Raw genomic sequence first — 17,541 nt, 5'->3', positions numbered from 1 at the left:
CACACACACACACGCACACACACGCAGACCACACACACGACACACGGACACACACACACGGACACACACGCACGGACACACACACACGGACACACACACACGCAGACACACACACACACACAGACACACACACGGACACACACACACACACGCAGACGGACACACACACGGACACACACACGCAGACACACACACGGAGACACACACGGACACACACGACACACACACACACACACACACACGGACACACACACGCAGACACACACACGGACACACACACGACACACACACGGACACACACACACGGACACACACACGACACAGACACACAGACACACACGGACACACACACACGGACACACACACGTAGACACACACACGGACACGGACACACACACGCAGACACACACACACGCAGACGGACACACACACGCAGACACACACACACACGCAGACACACACACACAGACACACACACGGACACACACACGCAGACACACACACACAGGCGGACACACACACACACACGGACACACACAGACAGACACACACGGACGGACAGAGGCAGGTGCGGCAGGTGCGGGCCGTGCTCTGAGTCCAGTTTTACTAACCTGTTCACGCAGAACGTAGTTTGTCCTGATCTAGACGAGCTCAAGATCTGCTCCAGGTCAAATCCAGAGGAAGGACAATAAAATGTACGTTACAAGACGAGTGAACCCGGAGAGACTCAAATGAGACGATATTCTTCAGAGGAAAAGGTGAAGGGTCATATCATTATACACCGAGGTTTGGTACTTAGGCCCAGAGCAGTGACTGATGAGCAGGACGTGTAGAGCAGGAGGTGAGGAGACTCTTCCCCTGGAGTCTAGACACAAAATGAGATGAGTGAGCAGAGCCGTGAGCTGAGCCGGAGTTTAAAAACGAGCTGAGCCTCAAACAGCCGAACACGTCAGAGTCTTGCACGGCTCCGTTTTTGGAGACCCACACCCGCCCCTTTAACCCGCGACTATATCAACATTAAATCCGCACCTGCCCCGTGCCCCGTGATAAATCAGGTTCAGTCCATTAGTCCAACAGCCCAGTAGTCCAGGATTGAACCAGGACTAAACCAGGACTGAACCAAGACTGAACCAGATCTAAACCAGGACTGAACTAGGACTGAACCAGGACTTAACCAGAACTTAACCAGGACAAAACTAGGACTTAACCAGGTCTAAGCCAGGACTAAACCAGGACTGGACCAGGTCTAAACCAGGACTGAAATAGTACTGAACCAGGACTTAACCAGGACTAAATCAGGACTTAACTATGGCTAAACCAGGACTAAACCAGGACTGGACCAGAACTGAACCAGCATTAAAACCAGGTTTAAACCAGGATTTAATCTGGACTTAACCAGGACTGAACCAGGACTAAATCAGGTCTTAACCAGGACTAAACCAGGACTAAACCAGGAGCGCATCAGTCGAGTCAAGCTCCGATGCTGGTTGAATGTCATAAAAACACTAAAGTCTCTCTCAGTCTAGTCCATTGTTCCGGGAAAAGACCTGGAAATGTCACTTGTTTCCAGAGCAACAGACACCCTGGACGCGTCAAGTATTTTTCTCCCGTTCATCGTTCATTTGATTCAACTGACCGCGCCGTGTGTAATCACTGTCCGCCCATAAAATTCCAGAACGTTAAAACCCGCCCGTTTCAGCAACTATTTGCAGGCGCCCGACCTGGTGCAGGACTCTGGAACAAAGTGAGGCTGAAGCTTTAATGTAGCTTTAATTCTCCACGGTGTTAGTGCTTCGTCTTCTCCACTTTTACGCACATGATTTCAAATAGCAGCTTCATATTTCTGTGTATATAAAACAGATCAAGTGTTTGTTTTATTTCAAGGGTATGTATTGGTCTTGTATTGTCTGACACGGTCTCGATCGTTCGGTGTTTTCCCTCCGACAGATCGTGGTGTTCTTATACAAACCGCACAGTTACTCTTACAGACTTGTTTAGGATGAGCAGAACAGATAACGAGAGGAAGAGAGAAACAGTGGAAAAAAACCTGCAGATGGCCAAAGCTGCACCTCAGTCCCCCTGTCGAGATCCTGGCTCCGGACCCTGGACTGATGCTATTGCTTACTAAGACAACAGTGTGTGGACAAAAGCACCTCTAGAGAGAACACTGTGGACCAAAGGATTATTTTTCTTCCTTTTAGAAAATAAAATAAAACCAGTGGAATATACACGACCGGTCAAAAGTTTTAGAACACCCTAACTCTTCCAGGTATTCTTTGCAATTCAAGTCACGCAAGTCTAATGAAGAGCTTGAAATGGTGCAAAGGTAAAAACTGAACAGACAGAGGTTAAAAAAAGATAAAAAGAACAGAACACAAGTCCAAGCTCCCTCAAGAAAAAAAGAACAAGATGGTAAAGCTTGAAAACCTGTTTGCAGACTTAAACCCCATCGAGCTTAAGACGTTTTTAAGACCAACATCGCACTCATTTTTTTTGTTTCTCCATTTAACATTATACTGCAGCCCGACTGAGTCTACAAAAATAATAGGTTAATGAAATTTAAGACCTTTGTGAAAAAAATAAGACCTGGACAACAAAATTTAAGACTTTTCAAGCCCTTAATTTAGGAACATGAAATTTAAGACCTTTTAAAGACTTTTAAGACCTTGCAGCTGCTCTGTGCAAATGTCACACATTTATTGAAACTTCTGCAACAGACTTGGGAAAAACTTTCTGAAGAATATTTGATTTCTGATGTAAAAAGAACGAGCCACGAGTGTGTTCAGCGGTTATATCTGCCAAAGGTGGACTCTTTCATGAACCAAAAGTTTTAAATACGTTTTTAGTCAACAGTAAACGGTACAACAGTAAAAACCTGGAGAAAGTGTGGTGTTCTAAAACTTTTGACTGGTAGTGTGGTTTAAGCTTTCTCCTCAGAGTCTTGTTCTTGTCTGTGTGTTGCAGGCATCGGAGCGCGAGATCCAGTGGGTGATCCAGGGCTCGGTGGTGGTGGTGGGTCTGGCCGGGACGTCCCTCACGTTCCTGGACAACAGCGTCCTGATGATCTGGCTGCTGCGCTCGGACCTGACCTACACGCTGATGCTGCCTCAGCTCGTCTGCGTCCTCTTCTTCAAAGTGTCCAACGGGTACGGCGCCGTGCTGGGCTGCGCCACCGGGATGCTCCTGCGGGTGCTGTGCGGAGAGCCCGTGCTCGGCATCCCCCCCGTGCTCATGTTCCCCGGGTGCGCCCTGGTGAACGGCGTGTACGTGCAGACCTGGCCCATCAGGACCATCTGCATGCTCTCCGCCGTCCTGGCCATCTTGTTTTTCTCGTACGTGGCGGCGCAGCTCTTCGACAGGGGCATCATCCCGGAGAAGTTCGACTTTTTCAACGTGAAGCACGCGCTGCCCCAGAGCGGAGCCAAGAAAGAGGAGAGTCTGAAGCTGGAGAGCGAGCAGACGGAGGCCACACAGCCCATGTTAGAGTCTCCGTGTTAGGCACAGATCCGGGGCTGTGTACTCTGAATACCTCCAACATCACTGACTGTTTGTCATCACATATAGTGCCCTCAGATATACTGGCTACAGAGTCCAGAGAGACGCTCCAGGGCTGAGGCTGCACTCTGCTTTATATCTGTATTTAAACCAGACATATGCAAAATACACCTACAGGAGTTTTGACGCTCTAATGTTTCCCCCTCGTCATTATCTCACTCAGAGCTGTAGTTTCAGTGACTCATGTTTGAGCAATTCTTTATTGTCCTGCATTTGAGCCTTGAGCGCTCTAGAAATATCTGTTTTCACCTACCCCCTATCCCTGCCCACTGCTCTTACTGGAAAAAAAATATCTACGCAAGTTAAAACGACTTAAATTAAGAGAAGAGTCGATTCAACTTGACAAGTAAAATTATCCACCAAAGGAATAAGTGTGTTTTTCTTAATTCAAGCAACATTCGATTTTGTTTCTTATTTTAAGTACAAAAAAGTTGTTGTTTTTCTTTTTTTAAGTGTAGCAAGATGTATTTTCATATTTTTAGAACAAAAAGTTTTATTCCTTTGGCGGATCATTTTACTCGTCAAGTGAAATTAGCTGAAATCATGATAAAACTTTCTTAATTCAAGTCATTTTAACATAAAATCACATTAAAATCAGAACCGCTGCTCCAAAAAGTCGTGTTGGCGTTTCTGCAGAGGAAACGTCACTCTGAAGACGCGGGACCAACAGGAATGCACTGATGCCGATATCCAAAAATGGCGCCGATACTGAAGAATTAGAATTAAAAATGATCGGTTCCGTGATATCGGTTCATCTGATATCCTTTAATCGGATGCGAAAGGCTCTATTCACGGTTTCGTCACAAACCAAGAAAACATTTGGAAACATGCGATGACGACTTTCGGCGGGCTCCGTACGAAGTCTGACAAAATTTAAGAAAAATGAGAAAATGTCCCAGTTTTTTTTTTATCTCTTCGTGGCTCCTCGGCTGTAACAATTCACAATTCCACCACCCCACACTTAAGGTCACCCTGTCCCCCAAAACCCAAACACAAATATTAATCACAGTGCAAAAAAAAAACCCTAAAAAACATTATTTTACTTTACTAGTCCCGAAAAGTTCCCAAAGTTTTCCCACGCCGTACAGCAAACATCAAGTGAGTCTGTAGAGTCTGTAACGTTACTCACGATATCCACGCTCCCGTAATTTCTCACAACCCGGCATTGGATTGTACTTTTCCGCGGGAACTGCCGGGTTGTGAGAGAAATTGCAGGAGCATCATGAGTATCACGAGTAACATTACAGACTCTACTCGACTCTACCAACTCACTTAACGTTTGCTGCACGGCGTGGGAAAACTTTGGGAACTTTTTGGGACACGTGAAAATCCAAAAATACAGCGATATAATCCACAGTGTCACACCCTCTGAGCTTCCCCTCTCCACTTAAATCTCCCGTGTGTCTGAAGAGGAAGCGACCAACAGTCTAATACACACAAAGAAACGATAGGGTGACCATATTTTCGTTTGTGAAAACCCGGACACCTTACCGGAGATGGGGGAAGTTGCCTCGACACTGAGCTACTCTCATCTCGCAAACTGTGCGCATGGCCTCCCACTTGTCTCGACCGGGACAGAAAACGGGGAATTTCTTGTCCAAATCATCGTTAAATGCGCATTTGTGCTTCGGCGTGTTGCAGACCGACCGACTGTTTGTGTCTCGCTCCTTCTGAGTTACAGAGGCTACGAGAGACGCTCAGTTTAATGGCCCCAATGAAAGATCATGAAAACCCGGACATCTGCATCACTTTATAAAAAAAAAAAAAAAAAACCCAGACGCTCAGGACAGGACCCAAAAAACAGACATGTCTAGGGAAAAACGGATGTTTGGTCACCCTAAGAAACGATCGTATACAATAAATATTAATAACAAATACGTTTTTCACCCCAGCTGAGCGAATAGAGATTCCAGATGATTCCAAACGCTGATCACATTTACTTCAACGGGTCGGTAGGCGAGCCCAGTGTCGGGAACTACACCGTAAAACAACAGAATATAACATTTAACAAAATACAATAATCAACATCAAAACAAAACACAAAAGCACAGAGTAACACCCACAACAAATATGAAACATGGACACAAGTTTGATTAAATAAAACTAAAGTAACATGGTAGAGCATCTTAACCAAACTGCCAGGCCTCCTTATATTGACATTTTGGCTTAACTTAAATTATGTTTTTTCTACACCGGAAGTTGCCATCGCATGTTTCCAGATGTTTTTCTTAAGTGAATAGAGCCTATAAGATGATTTTCGGGTGCATTTTGGTCCAGATAGATCAAAATTGCATCATAGTTGATCTTTAAAAGCTTAAGAATCAAATTTCAGCTCTTTTAAAAATTAAATTAGTGCTTAAATTACACAAATTAACACAAAACAGAACCTTTAAGTCACAGTTTACACTCCCCCTCGAACGATACTCACTTTGCTTCACGTCTTTGTCTTCACCAAACAACATTTCAACTCACAAACTCCCAGCGGTCGTGACTTTATCCGCCGGTGCAGCCCCGGCCCCGGCCTCTCTCGGCTCCGGGTTTGTGACGTCAGGGTCAGAGGTCAGAGGTCAGAGGTCGAAGGGAGACCTGTTTACTCACAACACTACCCACCTACCGCCGCAACAACACGGAGAATATGCAACCGGCTCGGACTCTGGATACAGCTCTCAGTTGTCACAAAGCGCTCTTCACTTTTTCCCGGACTTGGGCGGAGTTCTTCACACGGGCTGTCGGGACGAGGCCTGGACGTGGCACCTTACGTTTTTCATCACCGTGAAAAATGGAGAATTGGTTTTAAAGATATGAATGTATTTCGAATCCCCACCCTAAAAAAAAAGAAATGATTGGAGAGAGTGCGAGTGTTTTCGAGTAAGAAGAAGCACCTGAAGCACCTTTTTTTGTGAAATTAAACCATGCAATTCGTAGGTGGAAAATATTGTAATTTATTTTTCTGAATGTAAAGAAAAAAAAATGTTCTAAATGTCCTAATTTGTGCGCAGATTCTGAAACTGTATTCGGAATCTGGCTTTTTTATTGATACTTTGCGGTGACGTCGTGCTGGGGGGTGTTCCACGTGTGCGTCCATGGAGGAATGTTCGGTAGTGACCATGGCGACACAACGCACAAATGAGCAAACGCTGCCAAAAAAAAAAAAAAAACTTCTACGATTGTCTGTTAACGTGAGAAAAAGTACAAACGTGACTTAAAGAGCACATTTTCTTTTTCCCGTGATCACTGCGAGCGTTCATGGTCCCGTTTAGGAGTTTGATTTTCAAGAAAATTGCGACTAAAGGAGAAATTCGATTCTTCAACTGGATAAAAGTTTATTTGGTCGAATACATTTCATGAGGGGAAGCGCTAACTACACTGAAACTACTCTGAAACTAGTAATAAATAAATAAACTTTTATCCAGTTGACGAATTAAACGACGGAGGGATTGTGCACACGTTTCAACAAAAATGTGAACGTGACTACTTGAAAACTGTCAGATTGTGTTGAGATTAAAATCGAACTTGAGTTACAGAGCTTTAGACGGAGCAGTGCCTCACGTTAGCATCACCCCCACCCCCCAGAGAATGTCCACGACCGTCGACCGGCTGCAAAGTATCAATAGGGAATGCGCACGCTAAATTGAAATTTGTAAACGCAATCAGAAATTATTGTAATTTCAAGACAGTGTGACATGACATTCAAATCGTTCTGATCCTTCTTCCCCATGAGACAAATGTAAAACACAATCACAAGTGTTTAAATGTTCCGTATTATGCAATTTTACGATCTGTTCTAACGTCGTTTCCTCGTCAAAATAAGACCTGGAGTCGTGTTTTGTTTCGTTCACACGTTGAACGCACAAACCCGGCACGTTCAGGCTGAGTTCTTGTCTCAAGCTGGAAGCTGACTGCCAATTTCTGCGGAAGAAAAACTAAAACGTAGCTGATAAAAGGTGCATTGTGTCATTTTTTTTAATCTTTTGGTGCAGTCAAATGCTCAACTCCACGGAGATGTTGCGTTATTTTCCCGGGACACTCCCAGATTTGAGTATTGTGTTCCCAGTCTCAGCAGATTTACCCAAAACTGCTGATTTGTCGCAGTTTTATACAAAAAAACTCCCAGGTGTCCCTATTTTTGACCGATCTGATCTAAACCAACAGTAAAAAGAGGCATAAACTGTCATTTGTTAGGTAAAAAAAAAACAGAAAATGTGCTTAAAAATGACAAAAATGTGACTCTACTGACTCACAAGTGCAGAACAGTTTTACTTAATTACGCACTCATTTCACAATTTTATCAAAACCAACCACCACAAACCGAGAGAGTCCCAGTTTTAAACCTTTCTATCTTCACGGAGACTGAACCGGACCAAGTTACAGGTCCAATCTGCGGAGAGGCGACCCATTCAAAGTCAGAATTCCTGTTTTTTGAGGATTTTTGAGCTATAAAACCACCTCTGAATGAATATAACGTAGAGCTCCATAGTCCAACGAGGTTCATTTGGTCGTCCGATAATTTATGTTGTTTTTCAGACCGAGAGTTTGTTTTCATACCTGACAGTTTGGACCGCTCCCTGCGCTCTTCCTCTGAGTCAGAGTGATCGCAAAGGAAAACAAACAACACTGACAGATTAAAGAGGTAATCGGAATACGGAAACGTGGCCACGGGACGATAAACCGGGATGAGGGGCTTTTTTACTCTCACACACCTGGGATACTGTCCAGATGTTGCTGTCGTCCTGCCTCCACCGAGAGGAAGACAGAACCAAAATCTGTTTAAATCATCTGAGCGACATGACACAGAAACATCATGAGACTCTGAGGAAGACCACAGCGGAGCGGCCAAAACTGTCAGGGATGAAAACAAACTCTTGGTCTGAAAAAAAAGAACCTAGTGTCTCCGCTCAATTCCATTTCTCTCCAGCGACCAGGTCAGGAATCGGAATACACTAGACGGTTCGCAAAAACCTCAGAAGTGCGAGTTCAGGCCCCAGCCAATCAGCGAAGAGTCAGACATTCTTTGTTGTCAACGATTCCCGAGATCGAGGATTTAAAGTTTGAACAAAGAGAATGTTTGGTGAATTTCATCAAGGGGAAAGACTTTATTGTCCTTCCTACGGGATTTGGGAAAAGCTTAATTTACCAGTTAACCTCGTTAGCGGAGCATTACATTCGTCACGACCAAACAGCAGCGATTGGTTAAATAATAAAAAGTACCCACCTACCATTGAGCGAACGAATCCAAACGCTGCGAGGTCACACAGTTTCTATGAAGTGGAATCAGGCTAATAAGATAGAACAGTTCCAAAAAGTTAAAAGTTACATTTAAGTGCTTTTTTAACATTAAACTACAACATCGCGAGGTTGGAGCGGAGCATTTAGAGCTTTAACGGAACTAAAAACGGGACTCAAAGTGTCCCTCAAACACGCAAACGAAACAAAACACGACTCCAGGTACGGTGCGTTTTTGAAGAGGTGACGACGTTCGAACGCGATTTAAAGCTCACGAGAGTCCGTTTTGTGTAATACGGGAGGTTTTAAACGCGGTAAACAGCCTCACGTGTGTTCGGTCTGAATCTGTGAGGAGTTGTACAGTGAAGAGAGTCAGCTAAAAGCCATACCCCCCCCCTCCCATCGCTCCATCCTCCATCTGTGCAGTGTTCACATCCGTACTCGCTCTTCGTGTCGTAGTTAAGTAGTGAAATTGTAACGGGGCTGAGTGATATCGGAATCATTATAATAATACGGGATTTTGACTCGCTTCGCCGCCCGCCGTGCTCCGAGCGAGTGACCAATCGCGGGTTTAACCGATCGCGGTGAAGCGTGATCGTTTTAAAGACGCCGTACCTGATTTTTTAACGTTTTGGAAAAGCAGATCGAATCCATTCCTTCAGAGAGTCCTCAATATTCACAGCGATGACTTTGTAAGCGGGACTCTCTTTCGCAACTCTCAGAGAAGCCACGGTTAAGCTAACGACGACAACTAGCATGCGAACCGTGCACTTCCTGATGTTCAGTGCAGACACTGGACTTATTTTGACCCCAAGAGCTGCTTGTACAACACATCTGCACTGCGATGAGGCACATTTTGCTCAAATACGTGAGGGAAAATAAAAATCAGACACAGGCTAACAGCAAATAGCATGCTAACCGTGCACTTCCTGATGATCTGAAATGCTTTATAATTACACACAGACAGTACATAGCAGCAGACTTATTTTTACTTCAGCAGCTGCTTATACAAAATATCTGTACTGGGATAAGACAAAATACATGAGGAAATATAAAAATCAGATACAGGCGAACAACAACTAGTATGCGAATCACGCACTTCCTGATGATCTGACAGTAAAATACTCTATAATTAGATACAGACGGAACACAGCACTGCTTATATGATATATCTGTACTGACACAGTTTGCTCAGATAAACGGGAAAATAAAAATCAGATATGGGATAACAACAACTAGCATGCTAACTGTGCACTTCCTGATGATCTGAAAAGCTTTATAATTACACACAGACAGTATATAGCAGACTTATTTTTACTTCAGCAGCCGCTTATACAAAATATCTGTACTGGAATAAGACCCATTTTGCTCAAATAAACGGGAAAATAAAAATCAGACACAGGCTAACAACAACTAGTATGCGAACCATGCACTTCCTGATGATCTGATAGACGGAACACGGCCTAATGCTTATCTGATATATCTGTGCTAGGATGAGGCACATTTTGCTCAAAAAAATTGGAAAAAAAAATCAGGTACGGACTCTTTAATGAGTAGTTTAACCAATTTAGAGTCAAAAAATTATGAAAAAAAAGTAAAAAAAAAAAAAGAAAAAGTAATATATTTTTTGCGATACACTCAGCCCGTCTTAGAACAGTATTGTGTTAGAAGTAGCTGACTCAGGTTTTCGAACAAGCTTTATTACCGTAGTTACTTTTCCACGCCAAAGGTACGGAATAGTCACCTTTTATAGTTTGCAGAAAAAAAAAAATACAATGTTGGAGTAATTTTTTAAAAAACGTGATTCTATGTGTGTACAGTGTATTAACAAGTGCATTTTTATAAGTGTTAATTTGACGTGTGATTTCTGCCAGTATATCTCCGGGGCACTGCATGTAAATTCCTTGGGTTTGTTTTTTGAGAGACACAAATGGTTTTGAATTTGTGTTGACTTTTCTATATCGTCATGGAGAAATCACCAGTACGCTCTTCGTTTTGAGAGCTCACCATTTTCTCTGCAATTTTCTGCAGTAGTTCTAAATTCAACTCTAGTGGTGTGATTTTCGTCTGGTTCATTTTTTTCGGGTGTTTTTTTTTTTAAAGGGTGAGGGGAGGAGGGAGCGAGGGAAGCCGACGCGACGCTAAAGCTGCGCCGCGGAACTTTTCCCCCCGCGGGAGGCTCCGGCGAACGGTTTTTTTCTCTCCGTGGAGGTGCTGCCGCGTCGTCCGGAATGTTTCGCAGTACGGCATTAAATACGCTCACTGTCAGAATGTTTGTTTATTGCGAGGGATTTTTGAGGTTTAGACCTGGTCTAGTCCTGGTTTGGTTTAGTCTTGGTCTAGTGCTGGTTTAGATCTGGTTTAATCCTGGTCTAGTCTTGGTCTAGTCCTTGTTTAGACCTGGTTTAGTCCTGGTTCAGTCAAGCTTTAGTCCTGGTTTAGACCTGGTTTAGACCTGTTTTTAGTCCTAGTTTAGATCTATTTTTAGACCTGGTTTAGTCCTGATTTTAGTCCTGGTTTAGACCATGTTTAGACCTGTTTCAGTCCTGGTTTAGACTTGATTTAGACCTGGTTTAGGCCTTGGTTTAGACCTGTTTTTAGTCCTAGTTTGGCTCTATTCTTAGACCTGGTTTAGTCCTGGTTAGTCCTGATTTTAGACCTGGTTTAGACCTAGTTTGGACCAGATTTTAGTCTTGGGTTTAGACCTGGTTTAGACCTGGTTTAGTCCTGGTTTAGACCTGGTTTAGTCCTGGTTTAATTCACAGTATGACATTAAACCTTTCTGCCTTCATGGAGACCAAACCAGACTAAGTTCCAGGTCAGATCTGTGGAGAGGCGACTCCGCCCACGCTCACAGTCAGAATGTTTGTTTTTCTTAGGATTTTTAAATTTATTTGGATATTTCACAAATAATAAATTACATTCTGTTCCAACAATAATCGACAGCCTGTCAGCTCCTGTCTGCTCCTGTCTGCGCCTGTCAGCTCCTCCAAACTGACCCTGTCCACAACACTGTACTGTATGTCCCACCGTAATGTAAACGTACTGTATCATTCATTACAACATACACATTACATACATACATTACATTACACACACACACTTTTACACACACACACACACTTTTACACACACAGACTTTCACACACACACACACACTTTTACACACACACACACACACACACACACTTTTACACACACACACACACACTTTCACACACACAAACACACACTTTTACACACACACACTTTCACACACACAAACACACACTTTTACACACACACAACACACACTTTTACACACACACACTTTCACACACACAAACACACACTTTTACACACACACACACTTTCACACACACACAAACACACACTTTTACACACACACACACACACACTTTCACACACACAACACTTTCACACACACACACTTTTACACACACACACAACACACACTTTTACACACACACACTTTTACACACACACACATACACTTTCACACCACACTTTCACACACACTTTCACTCACACACACACACACACACACTTTTACAAACACACACACACTTTCACACACACACACTTTCACACACACTTTCACTCACACACACACACACACACACACTTTTACAAACACACACTTTTCACACACACTTTCACACACACACACACACTTTTACACACACAGATCTGAGCCGGGCTCTTTGTGCGTCGTGTCCTTGAGAACACATGGTGACAGGGGAGGGCCACACACCGGACTAAAATAAGAACACAGATAACACACCAGAGGACAGAGAGGACAGAGGACAGAGGACAGAGGACAGAGGACAAGGACAGAGGACAGAGGACAGAGGACAGGACAAGGACAGAGGACAGGACAGAGGACAAGGACAGAGGACAGAGGACAGAGGACAGAGGACAGAGGACAAGGACAGAGGACAGAGGACAGAGGACAGAGGACAAGGACAGAGGACAAGGACAGAGGACAAGGACAGAGGACAGAGGACAAGGACAGAGGACAAGGACAGAGGACAGAGACAAGGACAGAGGACAGAGGACAGAGGACAAGGACAGAGGACAAGGACAGAGGACAGAGGACAGAGGACAGAGGACAGAGGACAGAGGACAGAGGACAAGGACAGAGGACAGAGGACAGAGGACAGAGGACAAGGACAGAGGACAGATATGCGGCCGGACGCCCCGACGCGAGGACAGCGCCAAAAAAAAACAAAACAAAAAAACAAAACGCACTAAGCACTAAGAACTTTACTTCAAAATAAAAGTACAAAGTAGTTTTAGACCTGGTTTACTCCTGGTTTGATTCTGGTTTGGGCCTAGTTTAGTCCCTGTTTAGACCTGGATTAGACCTGGATTAGATCTGTTTTTTAGTCTTAGTTTAGTCCTGGTTTACTTCTGGTTTAGTCTTGGTTTAGTCTTGGTTTAAAGCTGATTTCGACCTGTTTTTAGTCCTGCTTTAGATCTGTTTTTAGTCCTGGTTTAGTCCCGGTTTAGACCTAGTTCTAGTCCTAGTTTAGACCTGGTTTAGATATGGTTTTAGTCCTGGTTTAGTCTTGGTTTGAGCCTAGTTTAGTCCCTGTTTAGACCTGCTTTAGATCGGTTTTTAGTCCTGATTTTAGTCCTGGTTTAGTCCTGGTTTAGACCTAGTTTAGACCTGGTTTAGACCTGGTTTAGACCTAGTTTAGACCTGGTTTAGTCTTGGTTTATTCCTGTTTTGGGCCTGAATTAGACCTGGATTAGATCTGTTTGTAGTCTTGGTTTAGTCCTGGTTTGGGCCTAGTTTAGTCCCGGTTTAGACCTGGTTTAGACCTGGTTTTAGTCCTGGTTTAATTCACTGCGTGGCATTAAACCTTTCTGCCCAACAGGAGCTGGACGGGAAAAAAAAAAAAGACGTTATTTGGTTCGTCAACAGCAGAAAAATGTTTCCGTTCTTCTGAAGTATGAACAGGCCTTTCCACTTTCCTCTTCTTCACACGGTCTACGGTCTGAAGTGTCTCCGGGTTTAATGCCGTACTGCGGAACATTCCAGGCAAAAGCGTCGAACAAACAAACCCTCCACGGGAAAAAGCTCCGCGGCGCGTCTCGAAATCGGTCCAGAAAGCTGCCGGTTTAGGATCGTAAAAAACCGAAGACGCACAGACGCCGACGCTCTACTTTATTAATCGAACCGAACAATCATTAGAACTCGCCGTAATCGTGTTAGAAAATGTCCCCGCCGGGCTCCCGTAGTCGCTCGGTGTCCGGCGGGAAAAACGAAAAACGCACCTTTCACCAGCTTCCTCGCGTCGCGTGATCGGGCCGCGCGAAACAAAACAGTTCGGAACGTGAGCGTCGTCGCGTTCCGAACTGTTTTTTTGTTTCACGTGGCTTGTGTTTCGACGATAACGACCGATTGTAAACGCGCTCGCCGACGTCGCTGAATTCCGATTTCGTCCGACGTGATCCGAAGAATCCCAAGTGTCTGAGAATCCCAAGTGTCTGCGGGAGCTGCTGAACCTGTCACTGTTTTTTTTTTGTGTGAACGCTCGTCACCCACACGCATTTTTACGTGTTTAGAAATTTAAAAAGTATATATATTACGATGAAATTTTGTGAAGCAACTAACAAAATAATCGACTGTCACGTGCAGAGCTGGTCTCGGCGTTAGAACGGAGGTGGGCGGGGGCGAGATCGCGCTCGAGTCGAAGCAAAAAAAGGCCTCAAGTGAAAGTAAAAACTCAAAATACGACATCGTGTAACATTTACGCTGAAAAATGGACAAAAATAAAAGCATGTGTGTGTTTTTTTTGTTCGTTTCGGTCGCGTTTATCGCACCGGAAAACAGAAAAACCCGCGTCTTCACACTGAACGGGCTTGCGTCTCCACAAACCCGACTCTTATTTTTTGACTTCCTGCTGCTTCCTGCTGGTTTCCATGGAGATTTTTGGTTTAGGGTGACCAGATTTGATTATTTACCCGGAATAGTCCCAGTTTGAGTCCGTCCGTGTCAGTTTTGTAGTCTTGGTTTAGTCCTGGTTTAGTCCTGGTTTGGGCCTGGTTTAGTCCTGGTTTAGACCTGGTTAGACCTGGTTTAGTCCTGGTTTAGACCTGGTTTAGTCCTGGTTTAGACCTGGTTTAGACCTGGTTTAGACCTGGTTTAGACCTGGTTTAGTCCTGGTTTAGACCTGGTTTAGACCTGGTTTAGACCTAGTTTAGACCTGGTTTAGTCCTGGTTTAGACCTGGTTTGGACCTAGATTAGTCCCAGCTGATTTATCCAAAAACAGTGATTTGTCCCAGTTTTTTTGCAAGAAATGTGTAAACGTGTCCAATTTTTGACCCAATTTTACACCTACCAACAATTTTTTAACTAAAACACACAAAACCGTGAGCGTAAGTCACAAAACAAACTAAAAACTGAGTCGAGAATGGACGATGTTACACGTTTTTTCCTCACACTTTTACTCAAACCAACCGTCCAGACCCTGCTGTGTCCCAGTTTTGAATTTAGAAAATCTGGTCACCCTACTTTGGCCGGAACATTCTCCCTGATATAAAACGTATTTTCCTCCACGGAGAATGTTCCAGAGTGTGATTTTAACTCTCTGTTTCCATGGAATCGTGCAGGTTTGAAAAGGACGGACGCAGAAATAAGAGAAACTCAAATGTTCAAATCATTTCACGCTTTTCTCGCTTGGAGAGTGACACACGGCTGGAAAAATACTGTTACACTGTCAGATTTGTTACTCGAGTAGAAGTAAAAGTAGTGGAGTTACTTTTGTCTGAGTAATATTCATAAAAAACACAGAGAGTGACGATATACTCCTGGTTTTGACATAAGAAAATGCTAATTTATGATATGTAACATGTATTTTGGTCTTGACAAACGGATGTGGATTTGTAAATAAATCTTTTTTTAATTTGAAAAAAAAAAAAATACATTTGTAAAGCTGAAAATTCTGTGGATTTCGTGAAAAGAATGTCTCAAAAATTCATCATAAAGGAAATCTGAATTTGTGTAACTGGTGATCCACAAATGCGAACCACATTTTACATTTACAAACAGAATTTTCAGCGTTTTTTGCAAATGAAAAAAGATATCAAGGTTCCCACGGTCATGGAAATCCTGGAAAAGTTGAAGAAATTGAAAATATCATTATCCAGGCCTGTAAAAGTCATAGGATTTTGTACAATCAATGAAATTTTTGTATATTTTTCACGCAACTCCAGCGTTCTGTTAAGTTCTCATCAGGTTATTCTGATTATTCTGCACTTTTTATTTAAAAGAAACGACAATAAATGCACTGACAGGATTTTAAATGTTCAAAAAAAAAACTATAATCCCAAACCATAATGTGAGTGGAAAGATTTAACATTTCAGATTTAACCCTAAAAATCTGATCAGTTTTACACATGTTGGTGCGGAAAAGTCATGGAAAATTCAACTTTAGGTCATGAAAAAGTCATGGAAAAGTTTTGAAATTTGGTCAGAGACAGATTTACAAATCCACGTCAATTTGCAAAGACCAAAATACGAGTTATAAACATTAAATTTGCGTTTGTGGAGCTCAGACCGGTGAGTATTTGTAGATCACCGTTTGTGTTTTTGTGAATATTCATGAGACAAAAGTAACGGCATAAAAAGTACCGCGCGTCCGACTGAAAGAAGTACTCAGAAGTTACTCGAGTAAACGTAAGCGAGTACCCGCCTCCGTTCGTGAAGACGCTGGGCCGGCTTTGCATGATACTAACCATTCCATTACACTGCCACTAACCGACTGTCATCACTGCCTGAAGAATGTAACGCCCCCTGCTGGCCGGACTCGTGTTGTCGTCGGAGGAGGAGGAGGGCGTGTGGAACGGGAGCGGGGCCCCTCGCCGCCGCCGCCGCCATCGCCGCCGCCGCTGTAGTGAAATGATCCCGTCTGCAGCTGTACATACGGACATCTCAGGTCGTTCTGTGCAGGAGAATCAGTGGACTAACACGTGATCATGTGTCTGCCTCTCCCGGGATGTAGGGGGCGCTCTTCAACGACGTCCAATAAACTACCTCCTGCAAAACCCACACACCTGCCTCACGCCGCCTTCTTTTATTTATTTGTGTTTAAAGTATAAAAAGACAAGAAATGAAACTAGAACTGAACCAAGACTAAAACAGGTCTAAAATGGAACTAAAACGGGACTCGGGACTAAAACGGGACTAAACAAGGACTAAACCAGGACTAAACAAGGACTAAACAAGGACTAAACCAGGACTAAACCAGGATTGAACCAAGACTAAACCAGGACTAAACAAGGACTAAACAAGGACTAAACAAGACTAAAAGGACTAACTACCAAACTAAACCAGGACTAAAACCAGGACTAAACAAGGACTAACCAAGACTAAACAAGGACTAAACAAGGACTAAACAAGGACTAACAAGGACTAAACTAGACTACCAGGACTAAACAGGAGGACTAAACCAGGAACCAAGACTAAACCAGGACTAAACAAGGACTAAACCAGGATTGAACCAAGGACTAAACAAGGACTAAACAAGGACTGAACCAGGATTGAACCAAGACTAAACCAGGACTAAAAAGGACTAAACCAAGGACTAAACCAGGATTGAACCAAGACTAAACCAGGACTAAACAAGGACTAAACCAGGACTAAACCAGGATTGAACCAAGACTAAACCAGGACTAAAACAGGGCTGAAACAGGTCTAAACTAGAATTGAACCAGTACTAAACCAGGACGAACCCAGTCTCAGGCTTGGTCTC

At 43.5% G+C, this 17,541-nt stretch overlaps 1 protein-coding gene across 1 annotated transcript in view; it reads left to right on the top strand.

The window, feature by feature from the left end:
- The window catches only part of LOC110166987 (high-affinity choline transporter 1-like), a 92,077-nt gene extending 84,579 nt beyond the window's left edge, over positions 1-7,498 (top strand). The window contains exon 9 of the mRNA XM_055162921.1: positions 2,965-7,498. Within this exon, the coding sequence (XP_055018896.1) occupies positions 2,965-3,498 (534 nt within the window). The 3' untranslated portion in view covers positions 3,499-7,498. The remainder of the gene's footprint in view (positions 1-2,964) is intronic.
- Positions 7,499-17,541: the final 10,043 nt, after the last annotated feature.

Source organism: Boleophthalmus pectinirostris, unplaced genomic scaffold (genome assembly GCF_026225935.1).
Source record: "Boleophthalmus pectinirostris isolate CB_2022bp ecotype Guang Dong unplaced genomic scaffold, ASM2622593v1 HiC_scaffold_5, whole genome shotgun sequence".
Classification (NCBI taxonomy): Eukaryota; Metazoa; Chordata; class Actinopteri; order Gobiiformes; family Gobiidae; genus Boleophthalmus; species Boleophthalmus pectinirostris.
This window is presented reverse-complemented; position numbering and strand designations above follow the sequence as displayed.